Genomic DNA, 24,140 nt, shown 5'->3' with positions numbered 1-24,140 from the left:
TGGAGCCTCCCAGGGTTGTGTTCTAAACCAGCTGATGTACACTCTGTACATGTATGACTGTGTGGACACTACCAACTCCACAACCATCTTCAGTTTTGCTGCTGACACCGCGTGGTGGGCCTGATCTCTGACAACAATGAGACAGCCTACCTGGAGGAAATAAAAAATCTGGAGAACTGGTGCCAGAGGAACAATCTCCTTCTAAGCATCAGCAAGACAAAGGAGTTGATAGTGGACTTCAGTACTAAGCAGAAAAGGGACTACCAAACCCCCATCACCAACGAGAACCCTGTTGGGCGAGTGAACAGCTTCCGATACCTTGGTGTTCATATCACACTGTCATGGTCCTGTTACATCAACACTGTGGTGAAAAAGCCTGGCAGCATCTCTACCACCTCAGACTTCAGGTGCTTAGGAACTTTTACTACTGCTCCATAGAGAGTATCCTGACGGGAAATATTGTATGGTTTGGGAACAGCACTATGCAGGACAGATGAGCTTTTCAAAGGGTGGTGCGATCAGCTGAACGCATTATCCACACCAAACTCCCGGACCTGAACTCAAGCTACAGCAAGCAGTGCTGGGCCAAAGCCAGGAAGATCTTGAAGGACCTCAGTCACCACAATCATGGACTATTTTCTATTTACGATACGGTCTCTCAATCAGAACACCACACAGGACAAAACTATTTTTGCACATTGCACATTTATGGACATTTATCAGCACATTCATGTACATTTCACACACATCTAGACATTTATATTTCATTTTTGCACATTGCACATTTATGGACATTGCATCTACTGTACACATTCATGCATATTTGCACACTCCCTGCACATTTCTATTTAAATTCTATTTCAATTCAGTTTTTTTCCACTGTACATAGTGTAAATCTACAACCAAAGTATTTGTATAGCTGATTTTATTTTCATATTTTGTACTTATCTTCTAGTAAATAAAGTTTTTATTTTATTTTTTATTTTATTCTATAATTTATTCATTATTGATAATATTTTTAAGGTCACGGGCGGTCGTATAAGGATTTCTCTGCATATCGTACTGTGTATGACTGTGTATGTGACAAATAAAATTTTAATTTGAATTTAATAATTATAAAAGCTTTGATTTATTATGCCATCTAGTGGTGATTGTGCTTATCATATTAGATTTCCTTTTATGCACTATATAGCCTATGCATAAATTAATCACTATAATGGTGTGCTATTCTTGCTTTTGTTTAATTTGCAAATAACTTTGTCTTCTCGATATCCAATACAACCTCTCACTCAGCGTTTTCCGCCCTTCTTCTGTCACGTGACAGAACCCGGAACTAAACTAAATTCCACAGCAGTTTTTTAGAAACCGGTTGTAAACAGCTAGCAGACGCAGCTGTCACTTTCGCATTTCTAGTTTTTGTCCGTTTTGACTCATTGTCATTTTATACGGATAAAAAAAAAACACACCCTGAGCTTGGTGTAATTTCAGCCAGCGTGCTGTTCATTCAGTCAGAGAGAGAGAGAGAGAGAGACGCAGACTGCAGGTGAGGTGAGTGGACTATGTTCGCCTCACACCATCTGACTGACTAAACAGAAAACGGGTTACTTTTGACCAGTGCCAGTGCAAAATAACACTTTTATTTTCGCTATTTTCTCCTGCTCCAGAGTTGTGGACAGATGACCCGACCGTCCCCGAGCCTTCAGGAAAATCCTGCATCGTAAAACTCTCCCAGTTGTAGGCTATGTGGATATGTATCGCCACTGCGGCTGAGTCTGGACTTTCAGCTCGTTTCATTTCGGTTGTTTTCTACCAACTGTAGGCCTCAGGCTTTGCTTATGGAGATCCCAGTGGCACAAATACCCCCGTCCGAGTCTGAAGAGTGTCAGAAACGCTTTCAGGCGGCTGTGGATGTCATCCAGAACCTTCCCAAAAACGGTAATCACTGTAACACAGTGCAAACTAATAGTACTATGTCTGATGGTTATAGTTTGGCACTATGTCTGATACAAAAAATACATTATATGGACAAAACTATTTGGCCAAACGTGTTAGTAATTAAATTCAGGTGTTTTATTCAATCAGGCTCCTTATCCACAGTGGAGGGATGCTTGTGCATATCAAGACATTAGGTAGGACAATGCTATGCTTCCAACTTTGTGACAACAGTGTGGGGAAGGCCCTTTTCTGTTCCAGCATACAGTAACTGTGATCCAGGGCACAAAGCAAGGACTATAAAGACATGCTTTGATGAGTTAGGTGTGAAAGAACTTGACCTCATCCTCATCAGGCATATTTGGGATGAAATGGAATGGAGATTGCAAGCTACGCCCTTTCGATCAATGTCAGTGCCTCACCTCATAAATGCTGTACAGAAAAAAATGGCTATGAATTCCCACAGAAACTCTCCAGAATCTTGTGGACATTCTTCCAAGAAGAGTGGAAGCTGTTATAACTGCAAAAGGAGGACCAACTCATATTTGATTATATGTATTTGGATATAATGGCATTGCAAGTTTGGCCAATAAATTTTGTCCATATAGTGTAGATTGCAGCACTTAGTGTTGATTTCTCACACAGTCTGAGTGTGTAGGTGTTCAATACGTTTTTCAGGTTCCTACAGGCCTTCATATGAAGTGATGCTGCGTTTTTATAGCTTGTATAAACAGGCTGTGTGTGGACCTTGTACAGCATCTCGTCCCAGCTTCTGGGACCCTGTAGGTCGCTACAAGTGGTAAGTATTTTAATGTTTAGCATTAAATATTAATACCTTAAAAAAATATCAGAACCACCACTCACAGACACACGACTTGGTATTAGATTAAAAAAAAAAATTTTTTCCAGTTGACTGGTAATCTCAGAATTTTGGTGGGTTGGTGCTTGGTGGGTGTCCTCCAGTTTCCTCCTACAGTTCAAAGACGTGCAGATTAGGCTAACTGGCGTTCCCAAATTGCCCGTACTGTGTGTGTGCGCTCTGTAGTTGATTGGCACACTGTCCAAGGTGTAGAATAATTAATATACCAGTAATCAAGTGCTTTTTTTCCTCAAGGTTGGCATGGTTATATCTGTCACTCAGCAGAGCCAATCAACACGATACTTTACCTTGTACAGGTAAACTACTAGTGTGTGAATGAAACAGAAATGAAAGTATGCCACAGCATGCATACTCAAAAAAATTAAAGTAGTCTTTGATGACCAAACTTTTAAAGATGAATAGACAGATAAATATATGTTTGTTCTTCCTGGTGGAAGTTTAAAACCAGTGTGTCATATTCTGATACCATCGTTGTAATGGGGGGGGGAGGAGATGGGCTTAAGCAAACAATTCTGCAGATCCAAGATGACGGCTGTTAAAATACCAGACCTGAGAGCCCAGTGTGACAGAGCAACCAGAGTCCTTTTACATTTATTCACAGCCCAGTAGCGTGCAAGTATTGATTAAATATTGTTTTTTGTCTTCCATACAGATACAGTTCAAGGAAATGTACAAGGCCATCAAAGCTCAGATTGTCTATATGTTTAACGTAGTTACTGAAAACTGACAATAACTATTATTAAAACTCTATTGGAATTTTAAACAGCTTTTTTTGTGGACTTACTTTAACTGACTTAATAACTGCGTTATATAGAGATCTGAATCCTAACACAAACAAGAAATTCGGACTGCTGACAGTGGTGCAGTAGGTAGAGATTGAGTCTCTGGTTCTTAAGACTGAGTTAGTGTCTGTGGGGTGTTTCTGTGCATGGTCTCTTGATGGATACGTGGGTTTGAACTGGGTTTTCCCAAGCAGCCCTTTCTGTAGAATCAAAAATATAGGGCTGCATTTGGACTTTGGTACTACTGCCGGGGCTAAGTCAAACCAATAGTCCACGGGGTGGAGACAACTTGATGTGTTTCAGGCTGGGTGTGTGTTTTTGGTACTCTGACCAAAATAAAGGAGGTATTAAATGACTGACTTGCTGACGATTTTTATTAGTCATCATTACCTCATTTCACTTAAATCACTGAGCAAAAACAGCCCAGTCTTTAAGTATTTGGAGAATTATACAGTTTTCATAATTTTGTCTCTTTTTAAATAATTGTTTGAATATCACTAAAATGGGTTTAAAAGGCAAGTTGGAGGAAACAGGCCAAACCTGGTCATGAAGTGTTTATCAGTCAACTGTCCAATTAGTTCTGATCCTGTGAATATGAAGTGATTTTGTTAAATTGTTAATGCAACATTATTGTTAAAGCCCCTGATTTACAGGATAAAGTCTACATTTTAAGAACACACCGTTCATATTAAGTCCATTGTGGCAGTGTACAGAGGCAAAAATAGACTAAACAAAATACTTTTTGACCAGACTGTATGCTTTTCTCACTTCGATTTGCTCAAAATTATGTCAGAAGACAGATTATGACATATTATGACTGCTGTGTCACATTGTATTTAAGCCGTGCTTCTTGTCTTGTATTTGTAATAAAAGGTAGTCTTAACATAAAAAAACAATATAGGTATCTACAGTACTAAATGCAGATAATTTCTCTTTTTACAGGGATGCGTGGAATCGGCTTGGAGACATGAGTCGTGAGAGTGCCATGGCCGCCTATGTTGATGAGATGAAAAAAGTTGCACAAGAGGTTAGAAAAGCTCATTTTGTTGTAGCTATCTCTTTTACTAAGTCCCACATAGAAATGAGTAATGTTTTTTTTCTCCTGTCGTGATTTGCTTAGCAGAAACTTGTTAAACTAACACATTTTATACAGGTTATAGAAAATATGCCCATAAATGAGAAGATGGCCTCTTTTTACCATTATTTTGAGCCACTCTACCATGTGATTCATGATCTCCCACGACCACCAGAGGCACTACTGAGTCTGGGACAAGGTAAGTATGTATCAAGGGTTATCAAATGATCATGTAATATTTATGTAATTACCTAATTTATTATAACATGTTGCATATTTGTCAGGACAAATTAACCAATCTTTAAATTAGTGAATGGAAATACATTTGGGTTTTGGGCTAAAAATGTTTTTAAAAATGTAAATCTTTATACAAGGGCTGTACCAAAAGTGTTTACAGAGTGTGCACAGTTAAATTAAGAAGTTTAAAGAAGGGGAAACCATGCAAGGGGAGACCATTTAACTGCGACTGTGGATTTTTATAGAGGATTTGAGGGTAGGCGTTATAAATGGCACAAATGCTTTTTTTGTGATGAAGACTATGTTAAGTAGTACCTTTGTATAGAGGAAGAGTTACTCTACCAACATGTGCAATTTGAACAACCTATGCTACCTCTTTGTAGATGTTAATAGTTATCGCTAATTTTGCATTACTTTTGGAACAGCCCTTGTAACTTACAGATGAGCTGACAGTTTTTACATTGGTTTTAAGAAGCATGAGAAATATAACCTAATTAAAAATCAAAAGGTGCCAAGAAGGTTTAGTGTAGCACTATTGCTAATGTTCCTTCTGTATGGAGAAGCAAAAAACCTATAGACTGTTTAAATACAATTGACTAGATACTAAAGTTATTTAACCAGCTGTCTTAACCTGAAAACTGAAAGATAAATCACCAACATTATGTTTAAAATATGAGTTGTGTTTTTATTTTGTGTTAGATATAAATGCAAATGAAGCGACTGGAAATCCAGCAGAGGGTGTGGATGGCGCTATACAAAAAGAAATACCCAGAGAACCAGAGAAAGAGCAACCGTTGGTTTCAGTGTTTAACGATGTGCCTCAAAGTGAAAGTGCTGGTAATACTGCATATATCCTAAACTATTTTAATACACTTTTTTGTGTGGAATATGCCTGTGCCATCAAGAAGAAAAACTCCATTGATGTGATAACCTGGTCATTTATTACATTCAGGTCACAAGCTGACTTAATCTAATTGACACATAACATTGCTGAGTCTAGACCTGACCAACTAAAGCAACCCCAGATCATAACACTGCCTCCACAGGCTTATACAGTGGACACTATGCATAATGCTTCATATGTTTCCCTGATGCATCCATCGCTCTGGAATAGGGTCAGTCTGAACTTATCAGACCACATGACCTTTTAAATTGCTCCAAAGTCCAATCTTTATACATTCTAGCAGACTGTAGCCTTTTTTTCAGTTTCAGATAGTCTCCCAAACAAGTTTAGTAAAAAAGTACATTTATTTATTAATTTATTTTACTTTTTCACACAGCTGTTTAGTCCCAATCATATGAGTTCTCATCACATTTTGGAAATGCTCTTACTTTCTCTATTAAACATAGCCATGGTTTTTACTGTTAAGTGATACTTCATTCATGATTTTTTTCTGACATTTCTTCCTTAAATTTAACAGTTCATCACTATCCTTCTAGGTTTTAATAGGTTTTAATGTGTTAAAGGATTCTTAACCAAGTTGTGTGTGCAAAGTTTGCTTCTTTAGGTTTTTTTCTCACTTGCAGTACAATGCTTATATAGTTAAAGGAAAGCATTCAACTCTTATACATTTAAACTATCACAACAGGCTTTATGTGATTTATAACAATGTTGTGAATAAAAATTGGATAAAATAGCAATACAGTACTTTAACAGGTACAGTAGTTAAGACAGCATGGGCTGAAGAAAAAAAAAGCTCTTTCTCATCATATAGTTTTTACACATGAGCATCAGGCTTGTAAATATAAAGTCCTGAAGATGTGGAAATTAATATATTTGCAATTTGGATTACATCCTTATTTTTAAATGACACAAACATCTGACAGTTTTATATACTAATTCTAAAATATATACAAATACTGAAATCAACTCGTTGATTATGGTATGCCTTTTTCCAAAACAGGAAGGACGCCTCATACACCAGACATGTCTTGTCTGGTCTAGTACATTTGGGGAAAAAATGTTTAATCATGTAAATTGTTATTTTGGCTCACCGTCTGTTTAAACTCTTGTTTAGTAGTTAGTCAGTTACCAAAAGGAAAACAGTGCATAGATGTTTGTGGTAAAATATAGTAGTTTTCTAAGACAGAATTAAGAGAATTTACTTCAGGATCCATGTACCCATGATGAAGCCAAACAAACATGCTTACCATGATTTGCTTGGTATTAAAGCATACTGATCTAGATGCTACCTCTGTGTAGATATGGCTCTGTCGGACAGTCTGGTGCTGACTAGTGACTCTGAGAGTGAAGTTTTCTGTGACTCAGTGGAGCAGCTGGACTACATTAAGGTATGAACTTCTAAGGTTGACTTGTACCACCCTTGGCAACACCATCATGTGCTATTGTTAGACATGCCGAGCTCACCATGTGCTCACTTTACTTGGCCCTTATGAACAGCCTGTTGCTGAGCCATACATTGAGAATAATCTGCATGTGACCTACACACCTGGCCTCCAGGTGACCCAGCTGGGTGCTGGGCAAGGTGGGGAAGGGGCTGGGAATGGACCACCCCCGAGGAGAAGAGAACAAGGAAGAGATGGAATGAGGCATGGTTGGAGGGAAGCTCCTGGTGAGTGCTGAACAAATTTGCAGTTGATTTTAGACAAGAAGAAACTATGATTTATATATGCAACACTAACCTCTTTCCTGTTTCTAGGCAGTGTTCCATACAGCAGCAGTAGACGTGCAGGGCAGCAGGCAACAGGTGGAGGAGGAGGACACAACCCTGCCAGAGGGACTGAAGGATTTCAGGATGCACAAGTGCAGGAGCAGATCATGCTCGCACTACAGAGGCTTAAAGAAGACATGCAGAGTGTGATGGAGAGGCTTGAGGTGGTTGAGGGCTTGGCTGCTGCTTTGGTAAGGCTCTGCTTATGAATTCAGGCACAGGAAAAGAAAAAATTGGTGTAGTTTGTAACACAATGAAAAGTAACTGTAAGCGGGTGTTTAAGTCAAACCAGGATTGTGGGGAATAACAGAACAGGGTTACAAGAGTAAAAATTACCTTTATTTTTCTTTACGATTCCCTGCCACACTAATGCTTCTAATGTATTACTAGTGCTTAGATACCATCAACATAGAACATTTTCTCCGTACACCAGAACCATGATCAGACTTTATGTTTGAAATGCTGGCCTCTTAAGCACTCCTGTAAGGGGCAAAACATGTAGAAATGGCTTGGAGCAAGGTCAGGACTGTGGGGGCGGGGTATGACAATAATTCCAAGCTGAGTTACTGTAATATGCAAGTGGTTTTGCTAAATGATTTGTGTTAAATTACATAAGCTCAAGATTATTTAAAGTAATATGTTTGAGGAATGGGCCGCTAGGATCTCAGTAGTGTGGTTCAAATATTTAATTTGAAAAACAAATACTAAGTTGCCAGACTTTTAAGCTGTAAGCAGATGATCAGTCAAGAAACTAAAACTAGAAACGAAATGTTACACTGTACTAGAGGTCATCCATGGCTCCTCCAGTGAATAGAGTTGGCAGTCAAATCACACTGCTCAAATCTTTGAGAAGCCCTTATTTCTGCCTGTCGTATGCATTATCGCTGCAAACGCTCTGCAGTCTGATCCAGGGTTCCAATAGCGATGAACTTGGCCTGATGTACCCGAATTGGTCATTCAGTTAGAAACAGCTGTGACACGTTTACAGTATGACATAAAAGTAGCTGATGACGCTGCCTACCGCTACAGTCGGGGAGGTATGCCTGTGACACGCCCACAGAATGACATAAAAGGTGATGCATTTGACTACCTGTGCAAACCCTCGCTGCCCACTGTCCACCGGCCAAACACTACACGCCACCCAAAAAAAAAACAAAAAAAACAACAGAATTTCTAGTTAATTTATAGCATATATAAATATTCATATACCTTGGTCGACGAACATAATTCATTCATAAGTTCTGGTCGTAACCTGATTTAGTCATACAACGATTCAGTTTTTTTCATAGGAATACAAGTAAATGAAATTAATCTATTCTTCGTCACTTTGAACTATATATAACTTTTGATGTATTTCGTTTATATCACAAAATATAAAACAAGGCATGAAAAGCATTAATTTTACAAAAACAATACAACACTAAATATAAATATAAACTGTATAGGAGAGAGCGAACACTTACTTCATTTTTACATGTATTGTTTGTGCACATTTATTATGGATATTCGCTGACATGGAATGGAAAAGAGAAAGATGGGTGGGGAGGAGTTTAGTGTTTGGAAGGAGAGTCCTCTTCCATAATAACACTGGGTAATTCTCATCAGGGTTTTTTTTTTCTCTTTTTGTTTATTGACCTTGTTTGTTTTTTATATGTGGCAGCCGGTGTTACTAAAAAATCTATCCAGAGACATTTGTTTCTTCTGCTCTGCACACCTGCGCAACTGCGCGGCACAAAAAAAGACACCGCGTTATCGTTTATAAGGTGTAGCACTCTGTCCACCACAGTTTTGTTCGGATGATACTTATCCACAGAAACTTGGACGTCAATCCACTTTGCACGAAATTATTTTATGTGCACAATCCGCACCTGCGGACTGAGCAAACTGATGCTGGGCGACGCACTCATGCCTTTGTTTAGCTTGAGATCCCGGTTTCTGGGTCATTTTCTGAGGAGGAGTTCGTGAACAGGGACAAATTTTACGTGAATATTTTGATAAATGATAAATGAAAATAATGGATATCTGAAATATGGTATTCTGTGCATAATATAGAAAGTGTTAATATTGTTTCTGTTCTTCTTTTTCAATACATTGAAGGCTCAGAACTCACAGTGGAGACAGATGCAGTTAACATCTCCACAGACTGAGGTAATGTCTAGACTTTAAAGAGGGGAGGAAAACTTTAAAAGGTTCATATTTTAAGTATGAAATGTGAAATGGAAATTCCACTTCCCGTCCACAGGTGGAGAAATGGTGGCCATTTGATGTCTCTGGTCGAACTCTGCTGCTGCTTTTGATCTGGCCTTTCATCGCTCAGGGATTGATATTCTGGCTACAGCAGAGGAAGAAAAAGCCTCAGAAGCTTGCGTGTCCATAATCTGAATGTCTTGTGCAAGGAAAATCATACTACATAATAATTAGTATAGTATTTGTTAAAAGGTTCAGGTGCTTAAAGAAAAGCAGGGATGCTTTTAAAATACACTAAAAGTCTCTAATACATAAGAAAAATTAACATAATTAAGCAATTACTTGTGTAACACCAGATGTATTAACTTGTGTGGGAGAAATCGGTTTCTGTGTTTTTATGAAGAAATTGCATCATGCAAAAGATGCTTTGTTAGTAAAGTTATATTTTGTTAAAAGATTTTAATTTATGCTATGCGTGGAGATTTTTTGGCCTTCCTGTAGTTTATTTCAAAATGAACAAACCAGTATTTCATTTTGATAGATTATTTTGAAATAAACTCTGGGATATTTAGGACGGTTCATTTGTTAATTTAACACTTCTCTGAACATTAAAGAAAACCTTTACATGGGTTAGAGTGCTACACTGACGTAATCTAACGTGCAGAAGAACTAATGTGAATCTTAATCTTACTCTCAGAAGGTACATTATGCTTGTTCACTGCAGAAACTGTTTTAATCATCTTGAAAATTTTTAATATTACGAACAAGTTAATTATCTTTTAAAATTTTATGTAAAAAATTCAACTCATGAAAATAAAATTCCACTATCTAAAAATATTGAAATATTTAATTTTTAGTAAATTAGCATTCATGCACTATTAATAACGTGTACAATATCTCTCAGTCTTGTTCAGTACACACATGGGGAAGACTGCATACTTGACAGTTGTCCAGAAGATTATCATTGACCCACCCCACAAGGATGGTAAGCCACAAGATGAAAAGAAAGTGTGAGAGGAGGAGGTACACAAGCAACTTTGATGACTGCAGCATTAAGAAGATTGCCAAGCAAAGCTGTTTCAAGACAGAGCTTCACAAGGAGTGACGTGAGACTGGAGTCAGTGTATCAAGAGCCACCACGCACCGATGTCCTCAGGAAATGGACTGCAACTGTTGCAGTCCTAGTATCAGCCCACTCCTGAACTACAAATGTCACTGGGTTAGGGAGAAAAAGAATTGGACCAAAATCTTCTTTTAAGATGAAAGTAAATATTGCATTTCATTTGAAATTAAGGTCCCAGAGTCTGGAGGAAGAGTGGAGAGGCACAGAGTCCAAGTTGCTTGAAGTCTAGTGTGAGGTTTACACAGTTTGTAATGATTTTGTTGAGGCGAGATATTATCTGCTGGTGTTGGTCCACTATGTTTAATTATATCCTAAGTCAACACATCCATTGGCCAGAAGATTTTGGAGCACATAATGATTGTCTCCTGACAATCACGTTACGGACATGCAGGTTTCCTTTTCATTAACTAGTTTGCTGACCATGATATTACTGCGCTTGATCGGTCAGCCAACTCTCTTCACCTGAAGTTCATAGAAAATAGATGAAAGATCCTCAGGGGAAGATAAGAAACACTGACCCAAAAATTTAGACGTGCTGAATGCTGATATCAAAGCAACCTGGTCTTCAATAATGCCTCAGCGCTGCCACAGGCTGATTGCCTCCATGCCATGCCATGCTGCATCGCTGCAGTGATTTGTGCTAAAGGTGGTGTGACCATGTATTGATAACATAAATGAACATATTTGTTTTAGAAAATATTCTGGTATTTTCAGATATTGGATTTTTAATTTGCATGAGCTATAAGCCATAATCATTGAAATTAAAACAAAAAGCTTGAAATATTTCATTTTACATGTAATAAATCAAGAATATAAGTTTCACTTTTTAAATTAAATTACAAAAAAACAAACATAATATTCACATTTTTTTTTAGGTCCACTGTTTCGCTGCACAGAAGTTACAGGTTACCAACCCTATTAAAAAACTTATTTGTTTACGTCATTGTTCAAATGGCCAAAATGAACACACCAGCATAACGTGTAGTATAATAGTTACCTAATCAGGAAAGCCTTAAATTAAACGTATGGCCTTCGTGTGGATTTCTGAGTAGGCTCAAAATATCAGCCGACTTAATTAACACTATATATATTACTGAGAAATGTTAAAGTATAAATTAAAAATAACATTTTCATTGCATTATTCCTTTATCTAAAGTGCATGCATTAAACTAGCATACTGAGATCTAAAATGTGGTGCAATTCTTTAATGCAAATGGGTTATTATTGAGCAAAGAAGGAATGCATTTGCATGAGTATAAGTGGAAAGGATTTGCTCTTTATAACAGTTTGCAACAGTTTTTGGAATAACAAGGACACTTTTGATGTGCATGCTTGTAAATGTATCTTACAAACCATCCAAATACTGCCATAAACACTGAATTATGCAAAAGACAACAATGGGTCATTTTAGTGCATAGAGTGTCAGCATCTGGTTCACGTGCTCCTCTGTCAGTGAGGAACTATGAGGTGGATTGATCATTTTATTTACGAAATTATGCCGTTAGTTATAATGAACTAAATTCGAGTGTTGGTCGAGCGCCATTGCCGTGGCGTGAAATCCAATTGATAGTAAACAGTCTCACAAATAAGCGCAGAGGCACGCTGGTTAGCTAAAGGTGCAAAACTCTTTGGTGTGTATATTCGATGTTAAAAATGTATTTCCACAACTATATCGGTTAGTTTAAAAAAAAAATCGTCGTCTAGTGGTAAACGGATTTCATGTAAACGCCATACCCTGCTGAAACAGGCCTGATGTTTTGTTATGAAGGCGCAGCTGTGGCAAAGCTAACGCTAGTTTAACTTCCCTAGCGAGGAAATGGCTTCTCTGTGAGCTCAGGGCAGGCTCTGTTTGGTAACTAGCTAGCTACGTAGCTAACCTATTTAGGGCATCATAGCGTGGAGATAAACACGCAGTTGTTTTGCTGCAGAGAAATCCACTTCACAGTTAGATTTCTTCACCAACACTAAGCTAATTTAAAAAAAATTATTTAAAAGCTAGTTAAACACAACTCAACAAACCCGCTTGCTAGTTAACCTAGCTGTGAGGTCTGGCGAAATAATCTCGCTTTAAAAAAGGCACATTTGACCCATTAGTGGCTGGTGACTACTGGAAGATCTCTCTTTTTTTGGTCATGTTTGAGACACAACAAACTGTATTTTATTTTTTATTCTTCCTAGATAATCCTACGTGTTTGCAATCGTTGCACGACTTTGTAATGCCACCGTTTATGTAGCTACCTAGGTAAGCTAAGCACTAACTAGCTAGCAGAGAAACAGAAACGCTAACGCCCCGCATATTCCGCTCATATTCACGGTAGGTACTTTCGAGGTCTTTTGAAACTGGTTCGTTTTAATTTTTTTTTCTTGTAGAGAAATAACGTCACACATCAACGTATAAAATCAATCTGGTCGTGAAAATTTGCGTATTCGTTGACTCTACGAACACACACGTTACCAGACACTCACTCCACTGGTTAAGCACTGCTGTGTGTGAATAAGGACTACTTTGTGGATGAAGAGCCTTAACCACGTCGGTGGAGCGAGGTATGTATGTCTTTTCAAGTGCACTATAACCCACACGAACCGTCAATATTACGAGGTTCTGTTACAAACCACGCACTTCAGCGATTTCACACTTATAGCCTTTTACACTCTCTTGCTTTCAATAAATTAGATTTTTTTATATAATTGTAATCTAAAGACACTGTTCGTACCCATTTCAGAGCCCTTGGTATCGTCCACTAGAACAACCGGGATGGCTTTTAGAGGGATTGACCGAGCAAGCAGCCAATCAGAGCGCTTCTTTAAGGAAGCGAGTGCTGAAAAAACTTTTGAACCAATGAATTTTAAGAGTGGGCGTGTCCCCGTCGGGAGTGAAAACAATCAGTGAATTGTGGGAAATGTAGGTTAATATAGCGCCTTCCTTATAGGTTCGAGAGGAATTGGACTTCAAGTCCCAAGATGCTGCCAAAAACGAGGACTAGCCGCATGCGCCCTTTACGTGTGGGAGGTAATAAATTCACAAGCAACACTCGTCTCCGTAGCAGAAGCGAAAAGGAGTTTACAATGGATGGAAATGTACTTGGTGCTGTCAGGAAAGCTAGCTAGTTGTAAACGGAGCGGAAAGAGTTAACATTAACACTCAAGTAGAGTAATAACTAAAACGATACACTTGAGATAAACGGTGAGTTTTCTTCGCTTGTGACTTTTTGTTATTAATTTGCTTACATGTTAAATAGTCTCGAATGAAATAGAAACGGTAATTCACTGTCCACTTTTTTTTAATTTACTTTTTTATTGCAAGTTAAAGTTTTTTTTTTTTTTTACATTTGTTTTAATAGCTAGGTTTCGTTGCCTGGCGATTTTTAAAAAACTAAATCTGTGCGATCATCACTCTGATCACAAACTTCTATCTCCTTCAGGTGGGAGTGTACAGTTATGGAGCTGAGTAAAGACGACACTGCCCTGGAGGCTGACGACAGGGGGCGGAAGAGAGACGACTTGCAGAGTGTCATCGCGGAGAAACAAGTGCAACGCAATCCGCCGGAGTCCTGTCCCGGACTCGTCTCCGGAGACACGCACCCCATGTGTCGCGCTCGGGAGAGGAGCGATCCGGAGCCTAAGACTGGCGATGCTGCCGGTGATGAGGGAGACGCGACCGAGAAGACGTCCAGTAAAGCGCAGAGCGAAAGAAATAAGAGAAGATCCGGCTGCAGCTCCGAGAGCGCACCGGATGGCCGCCAGGGCAAAAAGAAGCACCGGCGGCGACCGTCCAAGAAGAAGCGGCGCTGGAAGCCGTACTTCAAGCTGACCTGGGAGGAGAAGAAGGAGCTAGACGAGCGGGAGAGCGCGCGCGCGTCTCGGGTCCGAGCCGAGATGTTCGCCAAAGGTCTGCCCGTGGCCCCTTACAACACCACTCAGTTCCTAATGGAAGAGCACGACCGAGAGGAGCCCGACCTGAACACGGAGCGCTGCAACCGCAAGTCTTTCGGCGCGAGCCGGTCCGAAGACACGGCCAGCGAGGAAGACTGCTTCGAACCCGAGGAGGACGAGGAAGAGGAAGGTGAAGGCGGAGAAGGCGGCGAGAGCGACGGCATGGGTCGAGCCGCGGGCGCAGGCGGAGAGTTTCTGCAACGGGACTTTTCCGAGACCTACGAGCGGTACCATGTAGAGACGCTGCAAAATATGTCGAAACAGGAACTGGTGCGGGAGTACCTGGAACTGGAGAAGAGCATGTCGCGCCTGGAGGAGGAGAACAACTGGCTGCGGCGCGCGCGGAGAAACCCGGCGGCTCCGGGCGAGAGCGCGCAGCGCGTGCACGAGCTGGAGCGCGAGCTGGAGAGAGTGAGAGCGCTGAACAGCGAGCTGCTCTTCCATTGCCACAGCACCGCGGGGGGACTCGCCGTGAACGGCTCTGCCGCCGAGAGGCCACACGCCGAGGGCACGGACACACAGTGACCGATACACACACAGACAAACGCGTGGGACAGTTCGACATGTTTGTTTCTATTTTCCTGATATATTGTCCGCTGATCTTATCCGTTGTCTTACTGTAAAGCTACGGTAGCTAATGTGATGCTCTTTCGACCCGAAAGGTAACGTTGATTATTTTTTGTTTGTTTGTTTGTTTTCTCTGACAAGTTTTAAAAATTGAATTTGTGTGTGAGGTCCCAGTTCGTTGTAACGTAGGTTAGGTCTTTTTGCACACGTGACTGGATTTCTTTAAAAGAGACTATTTTGTTTTTTAGAGTCGATGCTTATGGATCAGGTCACGTGTTCATACTGCACGGGAAAACAGCACAGTGTCACATACACGTGTCTAAGTTTACCATAAAGCGATGTGTTTTTGTCCATCAGTCCCGTTTTGGTATTTTCTGCTGGTGCACCTGATATTCTGCTATACACTTATTAATGCATGACCAAGGCAGTATGTGGGCTAATAAAACTGTGGAAACCCGATACTGGCATTCGTTTTCGTCCAAAACACATCAAGTAAATTATTTTAAAAGAGATACAGTTGTGGGTTTATTTTATATCTTATCATTGACACTTTTTTCTGAGGTGGATTTGCAGGACAAAGCTCAGAGTTTAACCCTTTCTTTGATCCCTTTTTTAATACGGATATTGGTTTGGCATTGTTGCAAAATGTCTACAGTTAAGATTTAAAAAATGCATACATGTGCATTCCACATTACTTAACAATAAATAGTTAAATAGCAATAGGATGGATTTTATACTTTGCCCAGTACAATTTGCCAATTGTAGGGTTAATAACACTGGTCACATCCCAATCTGCTCATTTCTTTTTAGAACAGTTAAGAGGGCACTGTGGCACCTCTCTCAAATTTGACCCACTATGTAGCACAGTAGTTTCTCTCTCTCTCTCTCTCTCTCTCTTCATATATATATATATATATATATATATATATATATATATATATATATATAAATCTCCTTCTCCATTCTGCCTTACCTTGTCTCATAGTAACATGATTTCCTTCATTATCATGTTTACTCTGACGCAGAAAAGCTTCCTTCTGTTTCTTGCTTCCTTCTCTGTGGCTCTTATTTATTAATGCATGTCATGTATGCAAAATGTCAACTCTATAATAAAATATAAAATATAAAATTCTATAATCTCTCTGCTTTAGGATTCCAGTTATTCAGAGAAAAGTGTAGTCATCACAATGCATGTCATCCAACTAGAATTTAAATCTGCATCTGTTTTTTTCTGCCCTCACTGTTTCTTTCATCTTACTGCTCTTATTTAATAAAGGACATCCACTTCAGTCCTGGTCTAAGCTAGACAACCTATTTCATAGAGAATTGTTATGGAATATTAACAGCTGTCACTGTCAGTCTTCTAAAACGCCTGCTTGTTCACAAAATTAGTCTGTTTTTGTCGTGTAAACTCCTTTCAGTGCAGCAGGATCCATTTGCAGGATGCCTGTAATGAATGTCAATACCAGTCCGTGTTCCTCATGTATTTTCTTTCATCTCCCCGATGGTCTTTCTCGGAAATGAATACATACATAGAAATAAGAACTTTTTATATAACAGTCTAAAAAATAAAAAAAAGGACAATTCAAAACAAACACACATCATTTGTACACAGAGGGTTAACTTAGCATGGCTTTGTACAACTGTTACAAAAACATTTTGGTCCACATGATCACCCAGGTAGTGTATAAATGTACAAGCACAGGGCAAAGACAATATAACACACAAGATATGTGTTAGTTGATACACAATGTGAGGTTGGCAGTAATAACTGGTCAAACATAATAAAAAATCTGCTCTGGCTGCTCAAAGCCACCAGAGGAGAACATGTGCTGTAGGTCAAAACAGAAAGAGCGAGACTGATTAGCACGCCAGAGCTCAAGGTAAGGTTATGTCAGATTTCGGCACGGCTGCTTTCAACTGTTTCTAAACAACAACTTTGTGTAACACTGGCATTTTGACTCATACAAGGGAAGACTGTGTTTATTAGGGGTGTGGGTTCAGGAGAACAGGACATATTTGTGAATCATACCAGACCCTTTTTAGCAACATATATATGTGGTGGATGAATTATGAATGAATGGCAGCATGTATTATTATGGCTGCTCCACAGCTCTCTGTTCTTGCACCTGAGGTCGGGAGCCATTTTGTTTGGTGTCGCTGATAAGGTGTAGTGCAAAGTCTTGTGGATGTGCTGTAAGGATCCTGCACTTTCAGTTAAAGTGTTTTCCTCCAGTGATGTAGATGAGATGGAAACGAAGCTGAAAAAGGCTAAAGTTATTTATTGCACCAGTGCAGAATGCCGAAAGGCCTTAAGTGTTTATTGCATAAATGTTCCGTAAAACCTTTGCTTTCGGCATGGTGCAAATATGCAATTAATAACTGAAATGGATTCGTCTCTATCCAATCTTTCCTTCATTTAAAGATTTAAACTAAACCTTTTTATCTTCACTCTTGGTATTTTTAGTAGTATGCTTTATTTCCCCTCAAAGTGTTGAGGCATCGGGATTCTATGGTGTTTAGATGTCCTTGTTTAGCCTTCCCCACTATTTCCCACCACTGTATGGCGTCTCCAGTCTCTCCGCCTGCGGCGCGTCTCTGGGGAAGCTTGCCGCCGCTGAGTCCCTGATCTCCACAAGTCGTTGGCAGAGGAAAGGAGGTTGGCTTGTACCTGACTTAGCCAACTCTGCTGGACAGAGGGGTCTCTGCTAGGTGACATGGCCTGACGAAGCCTCTCCTGGCCACGCACAAGTGAGGCTTTGACTCGGGCCAGACCTACAGCCCGCTCCAGACCTGGTTCTTCATATAAGGACCGAGGACGAGCCCTCTCCCCACGCAGCTTCTTGCAGCTTACTGTGTTGACCTGGCTGGGGCTATGCTCATCACTGGAGCAGGGGGAGGAGGGAGAGCCTGCTGACTGATCTGTAACTCTCGGCCGTGCAGAAATTTGGTGAGAGTACAGGAAGCTGCGAGGCCGCTGTGGCTGTTCTCGCCTTAACTGGGCCCTGATGCTCACTCGTATACCCTCATCTCCTTGCTGACTACATTCACTCTCCCTCTCTTCCACCTCCTGTTCTTTTTCTTCATTTGAATCTATTAACAGTTTTTCTCCCACATCCCTCTTATCTACTTTTGTTGTCTGACTTTCTGTGCTTTGGGCAGCACAACCTATCTTGCTCTCCTCATGACCGTCATCCCTCTCAGTCCCCCCATTCTCACTCAGCTCTCCATAGTTGCTGGCTTTCACCGGCTCGTGCTCGGAGTCCTCATCGCTACTGCTATCTGTAGGGCAGGCGCTCCGATGCTTCTTTCGCTTCCGGGTCACAGCAGATATAATGGACAGGGGAAGGAAATCCTTGGTGCTTACATCTTTCTTTAAAACTGAAGATCCCTGCCACAGACAATCAAAAATGTTTAGGCTCCCTAGATCACTGTAATGTCACACAGTGCTGATGTTTAAATAAAAAAATGTAGAATGTTACCTTGGGTTTAGCTGAGTCGCTGTTAGTGGAATCTGTGCAGGTGGAGAAAAGAGATAAGTCAGAAATTGGCAGAGCTGGAAAAATAAATATGAACAGTCTGTACTATATGTTTCATTTTTTAAATGGAAAAATGCATTATGGGAAAAAAATTTCTTTTAACATATGATGACAACTATGAAGATGTTTCTTTTATCACTGCAAAAAATAATAGAAAGTAAAAATATGTGGAATATACACCAATTCAACTAACATTGCTATGTATTAGAATTGTAAACACAGACATTCAAGTTTTTTAAATTTTGAAAAATAAGATTATATATATTAAGCCTACTTCTAGATTACTTTAACTTATTCTGTTGGCAATTAATTTGTCTTAGGTCAGATGCCTCTTTACAGAAAAGGGAACTTATCAGCCAATAGAATACGACAATTATACGCTAAAAAATAAAACCATATGTCTAGAAATAGACTTTATGGTCTCACACACTTGAACAAATTTGTTGCAACCCTTTCAAAAAAGAAAGAAAAAACCCACAAATAATTGATACTGACAAAGGAACTAAAAAATAATTTAATAAACATCAACTAATAAAAATCAGACATTCCTTCGGAACAATTATGGTTTCTTTAATTGAAAGGTACAAACAAATTTGTCCATGTGTGTATATGTGTTAAACATATATCTTACATCTACATAGGAGCCCAAAGATTATATAAACACATCAACATGAAAAATATATGTACAGAAATCACAGTCACATGCTAGCACCAACGATGGGTATTGGTGGGTCAGTGGTAAGTTTCTTGCCTGCCTGGGTAAAAATGGGAGTTTTGTGTCAGACGGGCACCTAGCATAAAACCTGTGCCAGGATTGGAAAGCCCGTTGTGGCAACCCCTTGATGGGAGCAGTAAAAAGATCAACAACAACATGATAGTGTTAACGATGTGCAACTACTGACATTTTTAGAAGAAACATAATTCTACACATTGCTGCCACAACTCTTGAAGTGTGTATAAATTTTTTGGGCTCCTCTGTATTATCTCATAATAGGAAAGCTGAGATAACTTTTACTTTCATATTTTTGCAGTGATTGGTGCATGACTCATTAAAAATGTCAATGTTGTTCTACATGTCATGGATAACTAAATGTTTTTTTAAAATAAATTAATACTGATGATGGGGATGTTTTAAACATCCCAAACACACAAACACAGTGTCAGGTGTAAATCCTGCTCCTACCGCAGAGTTTGCTCCACTGGCACAGCTAGGAACAGAATTAAGAGAAGTCCCGAAAAGAGATAGAAAAAGACATAGAGAAGAAGTTGGCAAAGGAGAGTTTAGGTGAGATTATAACAAGGAGGAAAAGTAAAACTAGTGAAATAAAGTACGTAAAAGCAAAAGCTGGAAAAGAGTACAGTTCTACAAAAGTACGGGATTGAAAATGAAAAAAAAAAACCCCTCAGAATTATAGATTTTCATTTTTAAAGATTTAAGTGGCAGAGAACCTGAAAAAAGAATGAAGTAAACGGTTGTGTAATTCACCTGAGGCGTCCCCCGGCGCGCCTGTTCGGCCAATATTGGAGAGAAGGTGGTCAATATTTGGAACAGGTTGCTCATCCCGTTGGTCTTCAGGGGTCTGAAAACAAAGAAATCTCAATCAGTTATCAATCCACATGCTAGCGCTACGGATTTAGTAAACATTGGTATAACAATGTGACAAATTCCAAGAATAGTCTAATTTGATCATGCTTGGCTTTGAAACTGCCCGAGAGCTCTGCATAAGAGCTGGAAATATTATAAGCAAGCACTTTCATTATTATGGTTTCACAACTCCCACAATACAATTAGCCAGAGCCATCTCAGAAAGATGTGAGGAACGTGTGGCAATCAACAAGGATGAGATCTAGAACGCTTCCCAGGAGATTATCTGAACAGCACCCTGGTGAACCAATATGTTAGAGGGAAACAGGATGATGTGTTAATAGCTATTTTACCTACTATGCAGTGACACTTTTTGAGACAGTTGAGATTATCACCTCAAAGGCACAACATTTAAAAAGCCAATAAAGTAAAAGAACAGGAGGATTATCTGAAAACTGGAGCAATTTAGAAACAAAGGAGTAACCACTCTTTTTCATTTATGCTGTGGGCGAAACTGATGATAAAGCTGAATGATATTTACATAAATGAGCAAATCAGCATGTGGCACGAGAAGAATGAAGATTCAGTTGGTAAACAGATGTGCTTGTTTTATGTGGAATTTGTTGCATGTAACATTCTGTTTCAAGGTCTCAAATCATGAACATTACACATAAAGGGATACTGAATGGTCTGACATTTAGACCCTTTAGTTGTAAAAAGATTTTATCTAATTTCAAGAATTGTGAAAAGTTATAATTATATCCTATCTGGACATGTAAATGAGAAATTAAATAAACCCAAACATGTCTACAGATTAGGAATGTCCCAATGCGATACTGGCATTGAGTACTGGTCCAATACTGCGCTCACTGCTCATTGTTCTGAAACTATTGCACCGATATCACTTTATGGCAGAGCCGGACGCTCCTTACACACAGCCCCTCCTCTCTTTGTTTGACTCTTTAATGACTTAAGTGGAACTATCTTACTGGTCATGAACAAGGAAACAGACAATAACAAGCAACAAAAAACACCACGAGAGTTCTCTTCTATGGGAACAGCAAGTAAGGCCTGCTTGTATTTTCCCTTTTTTTAAATGCCAGCATTAAAAGTAAGTTACGTGCACTAACTTAACAGTGCGTTTCTTTTATCGGTCAGATAATCGAGCTGAGGAGTGCATCTCTCTTTAGTCTGTATTGAGAGCCCAGCTTTCAGTGCACCTGTCTTCGGTCTGAATTGCTAATGCGCTTAATAGCACATCTCTTGGTATTTCAGCATCTCATTTGCTTTCCCAGAGCTGTGTTCTATGACAACAGAGACAAAAGTGAGGGAAATATGCAACAATTTATTTCATTTGATAAACGAAATGGGAAAGGATGTTATAAACATTACCTTGGAAAAGATAACTGCATCGCAAGTAAAAAGCTTTTTTTTATTTTTTATTATTTTTGAATAAGAACATTCAATTTAAACCTGTCTCATGTCACTTATGATACAGTTCTAAAAAAGATGGCATTTTATAAAATATTTATCCTTGCCATTCAAATATTGCCAGTTGAACATACTTCCTCATAAACATATTTTTTATATACAGTATATATATATATATACTGTATATAAAAAATCAAATCATGTTGATTTATGTAAACATTCTAGTGAATTATGGTCTAAACCTCATTGACATTCACAGAGGACTTCACAGTACAGTGATGAGACTCTTAGCCACAGTAAAACATTTGAATAGTGAAAACGTTTTAAAGAAGTCCGTACATCAATTGATGACTGGCCCCGGCCCGGCATCTCAGAGCCCACTGCAGCAAGACTCTCAGGAGAAATACAGCCTGGTTCATCACTAAGGTGTTCTGTTTTTGCAGGACAATGCACAACCTCTTACTCCCCACCACAAGACTTGCACATCACAGGAACTCATCTGTGAGTTAGTGTCACATTCCAAGTACAGTCCTGACCTCGCTTCAAGCTATTTTCGCATGTTTGGGTCATTAAAGTTCCTGGAAGGCCTGTGTTTCAGACTTGAAGCAGGTAGTCTAATTTACTGAGACAATGTTCTACCTTAGTAATATCCAAGCACTGGTGAAATGCTGGGATAAGTGCAATAGTTTAGGGAACTATATAAAAAAATAAAGGTAGTCTTTACTCCCATAACTGTGTTCTGTTATTCTGCACAAAAAGTCCCGGTGACTTGACCACCCCTTCAAATTTTTTGCATAGTTCATGTTGCGACTTCAGCAATAAGGTTGCAATGCTCTTAATTTCTTTTGAGTGGTTACCATAATAGTGAAGGCCTGCAAAGAGCTGATGGGCAGAGAGGAGGCGATTTTCTGCCCAATAAAATGCTGTTAATCATAATTATCAGCTATATGTATATGGCTTTTCTATTACGCATATTTGCATGTAATAAAATAGAATTTATTCTATTTTTAGAATTTATCCTTATCCTTAAAAACAAAACCAAGATTACATCTGAAAGATTGATGAGGATTTTACTCTGCAGAGAGTAAAATCCTCATCAATCATCATCACAGTTTTGGAGTCCTTACACTAGTACAGCAATAGCTGATGTTTCTGCTTCATATGTGGAACAATCCAAAAAGTCCTGTTCATGCTGTGTTCTGTGACAACAAGTACAGTCAAGTACCCTAATGGATGTACTCATGCTCGTTCTGGCAAAAACTTGTTTATGGACATCCCTACAGCAGCACGGCAACAAAAGTTTTGTGCCCACACGCCCAACCTAGGTGTGTAATGATAAGAAATTTTTTGACTCTGTTTCCACTTGCTAGATAAATGTAAAAAACAGACAGACAGTACCTTCTCATCTTTATCCATCAGCTCATCAGTGAAGAACCAGGCATGCTGCAAAATTACATTTCATTACAGTTAAAGAAATGTATACGATGAGATGCAACTGATTTTGCTTAAAGTAAAATGACACATTTATATATTTATACATGGAAATATTTCACTTCTTACATGTGAAATGAGAGTTTCCACAATCTTATAGCGATCAGGCATGTGAGTGACCATGTCTGTCATATTGTCTTCTGAGGTGCGTACAAGTGTGGGGCCAAACACCAGAGCAAGGTTTCTGGGCTCCATCTAACAGAAGGAAAGGAAAGGATTGCAATAAAGACATGGCATGAGTATGACATTTGTTAATAATGCCTCAATATGTGAAGTCCACATGAGACACATTTTAGACCTCAGTACTGTGCCTTTTATACTTTGTTAACATGTGGTATTCCAGCAGAGGGCAGTGTCGCACAGCCTTTCTCCCTCTTATTACGACTTAATTTATTAACTTATTTAAACCTTCACAAATCTTTAAGTTCATAGATGTACACAATTTGCCTACATATTAAAAAATAAACAAAATATGATTTAAATAAAATAAAACAGAGTCTCACCTAAACTGCATGTAAGTGTATTACTCAAGCCGTAGACCAGGGCCTACAGTATATCCCACACTTTATAGCCGACAGAAGCTGGTCTACTTCATAAATAAGGAATTTGTCCTACTACATACTATTGAATCTTGTGTGTAGAAGCTAGACCACATGGCAGGGATTTGATTACGCAAATAAAATAAAACATTGCAATCTCTATGTAG

The 24,140-nt window shown here is 39.2% G+C and overlaps 3 protein-coding genes across 10 annotated transcripts in view; 2 read left to right on the top strand and 1 right to left on the bottom strand.

Annotated features, from left to right (window-relative positions):
• Positions 1 to 1,344: 1,344 nt before the first annotated feature.
• acbd4 (acyl-CoA binding domain containing 4) lies at positions 1,345 to 12,047 on the top strand. 3 transcript variants are annotated; one of them, XM_053512311.1, is made up of 11 exons: positions 1,345 to 1,548; positions 1,665 to 1,935; positions 2,611 to 2,731; positions 4,537 to 4,621; positions 4,748 to 4,868; positions 5,606 to 5,743; positions 7,110 to 7,198; positions 7,368 to 7,479; positions 7,567 to 7,769; positions 9,676 to 9,726; positions 9,821 to 12,047. In XM_053512311.1, the coding sequence occupies exons 2-11, from the start codon at positions 1,836 to 1,838 to the stop codon at positions 9,953 to 9,955; spliced, it is 1,155 nt and encodes a 384-aa protein (XP_053368286.1). In that variant the 5' UTR covers positions 1,345 to 1,548; positions 1,665 to 1,835; the 3' UTR covers positions 9,956 to 12,047. The 3 variants fall into 3 exon arrangements, with proteins under 3 accessions (XP_053368286.1, XP_053368285.1, XP_053368284.1); XM_053512310.1 differs by having other exon boundaries at positions 1,345 to 1,543; positions 7,308 to 7,479; positions 9,821 to 12,045; XM_053512309.1 differs by having other exon boundaries at positions 7,308 to 7,479; positions 9,821 to 12,045.
• Positions 12,048 to 13,936: 1,889 nt separating this feature from the next.
• hexim1 (HEXIM P-TEFb complex subunit 1) lies at positions 13,937 to 15,900 on the top strand. The gene is made up of 2 exons (XM_053511280.1): positions 13,937 to 14,072; positions 14,311 to 15,900. Exon 2 carries the CDS (start codon positions 14,327 to 14,329, stop codon positions 15,344 to 15,346), a length of 1,020 nt encoding a protein of 339 aa, XP_053367255.1. The 5' UTR covers positions 13,937 to 14,072; positions 14,311 to 14,326; the 3' UTR covers positions 15,347 to 15,900.
• A 1,023-nt stretch (positions 15,901 to 16,923) lies between these two features.
• The window catches only part of arhgap23b (Rho GTPase activating protein 23b), a 37,973-nt gene continuing 30,756 nt past the window's right edge, over positions 16,924 to 24,140 (bottom strand). For 5 of the 6 annotated variants that reach the window (XM_053511277.1, XM_053511274.1, XM_053511276.1 and 2 more), the window contains 5 exons: positions 23,504 to 23,629; positions 23,342 to 23,386; positions 20,414 to 20,507; positions 18,871 to 18,902; positions 16,924 to 18,779 (listed from right to left, as the gene is read on the bottom strand). In XM_053511277.1, coding sequence (XP_053367252.1) covers positions 17,922 to 18,779; positions 18,871 to 18,902; positions 20,414 to 20,507; positions 23,342 to 23,386; positions 23,504 to 23,629 — 1,155 coding nt within the window. In that variant the 3' untranslated portion in view covers positions 16,924 to 17,921. Of the gene's footprint in view, positions 18,780 to 18,870; positions 18,903 to 20,110; positions 20,136 to 20,413; positions 20,508 to 23,341; positions 23,387 to 23,503; positions 23,630 to 24,140 lie in introns of all 6 variants that reach the window. The other variant, XM_053511279.1, reaches the window with a different exon arrangement.

The sequence above is a fragment of the Clarias gariepinus genome, chromosome 14, assembly GCF_024256425.1.
Source record: "Clarias gariepinus isolate MV-2021 ecotype Netherlands chromosome 14, CGAR_prim_01v2, whole genome shotgun sequence".
NCBI lineage: Eukaryota > Metazoa > Chordata > Actinopteri > Siluriformes > Clariidae > Clarias > Clarias gariepinus.
The sequence above is the reverse complement of the archived record's forward strand: the minus strand, read 5'-3'. Positions and strand labels throughout refer to the sequence as shown.

What these genes read in the sequence shown, in the direction of transcription:
- acbd4 (XM_053512310.1), top strand. Translation starts at nt 1,836, where the DNA reads ATGGAGATCCCAGTGGCACAAATACCCCCGTCCGAGTCTGAAGAGTGT. An exon ending in CCAGAACCTTCCCAAAAACG is followed by an intron (nt 1,936 to 2,610) that starts GTAATCACTGTA and finishes TACGTTTTTCAG; the next exon opens with GTTCCTACAGGCCTTCATAT. An exon ending in CCTGTAGGTCGCTACAAGTG is followed by an intron (nt 2,732 to 4,536) that starts GTAAGTATTTTA and finishes CTCTTTTTACAG; the next exon opens with GGATGCGTGGAATCGGCTTG.
- hexim1 (XM_053511280.1), top strand. Translation starts at nt 14,327, where the DNA reads ATGGAGCTGAGTAAAGACGACACTGCCCTGGAGGCTGACGACAGGGGG.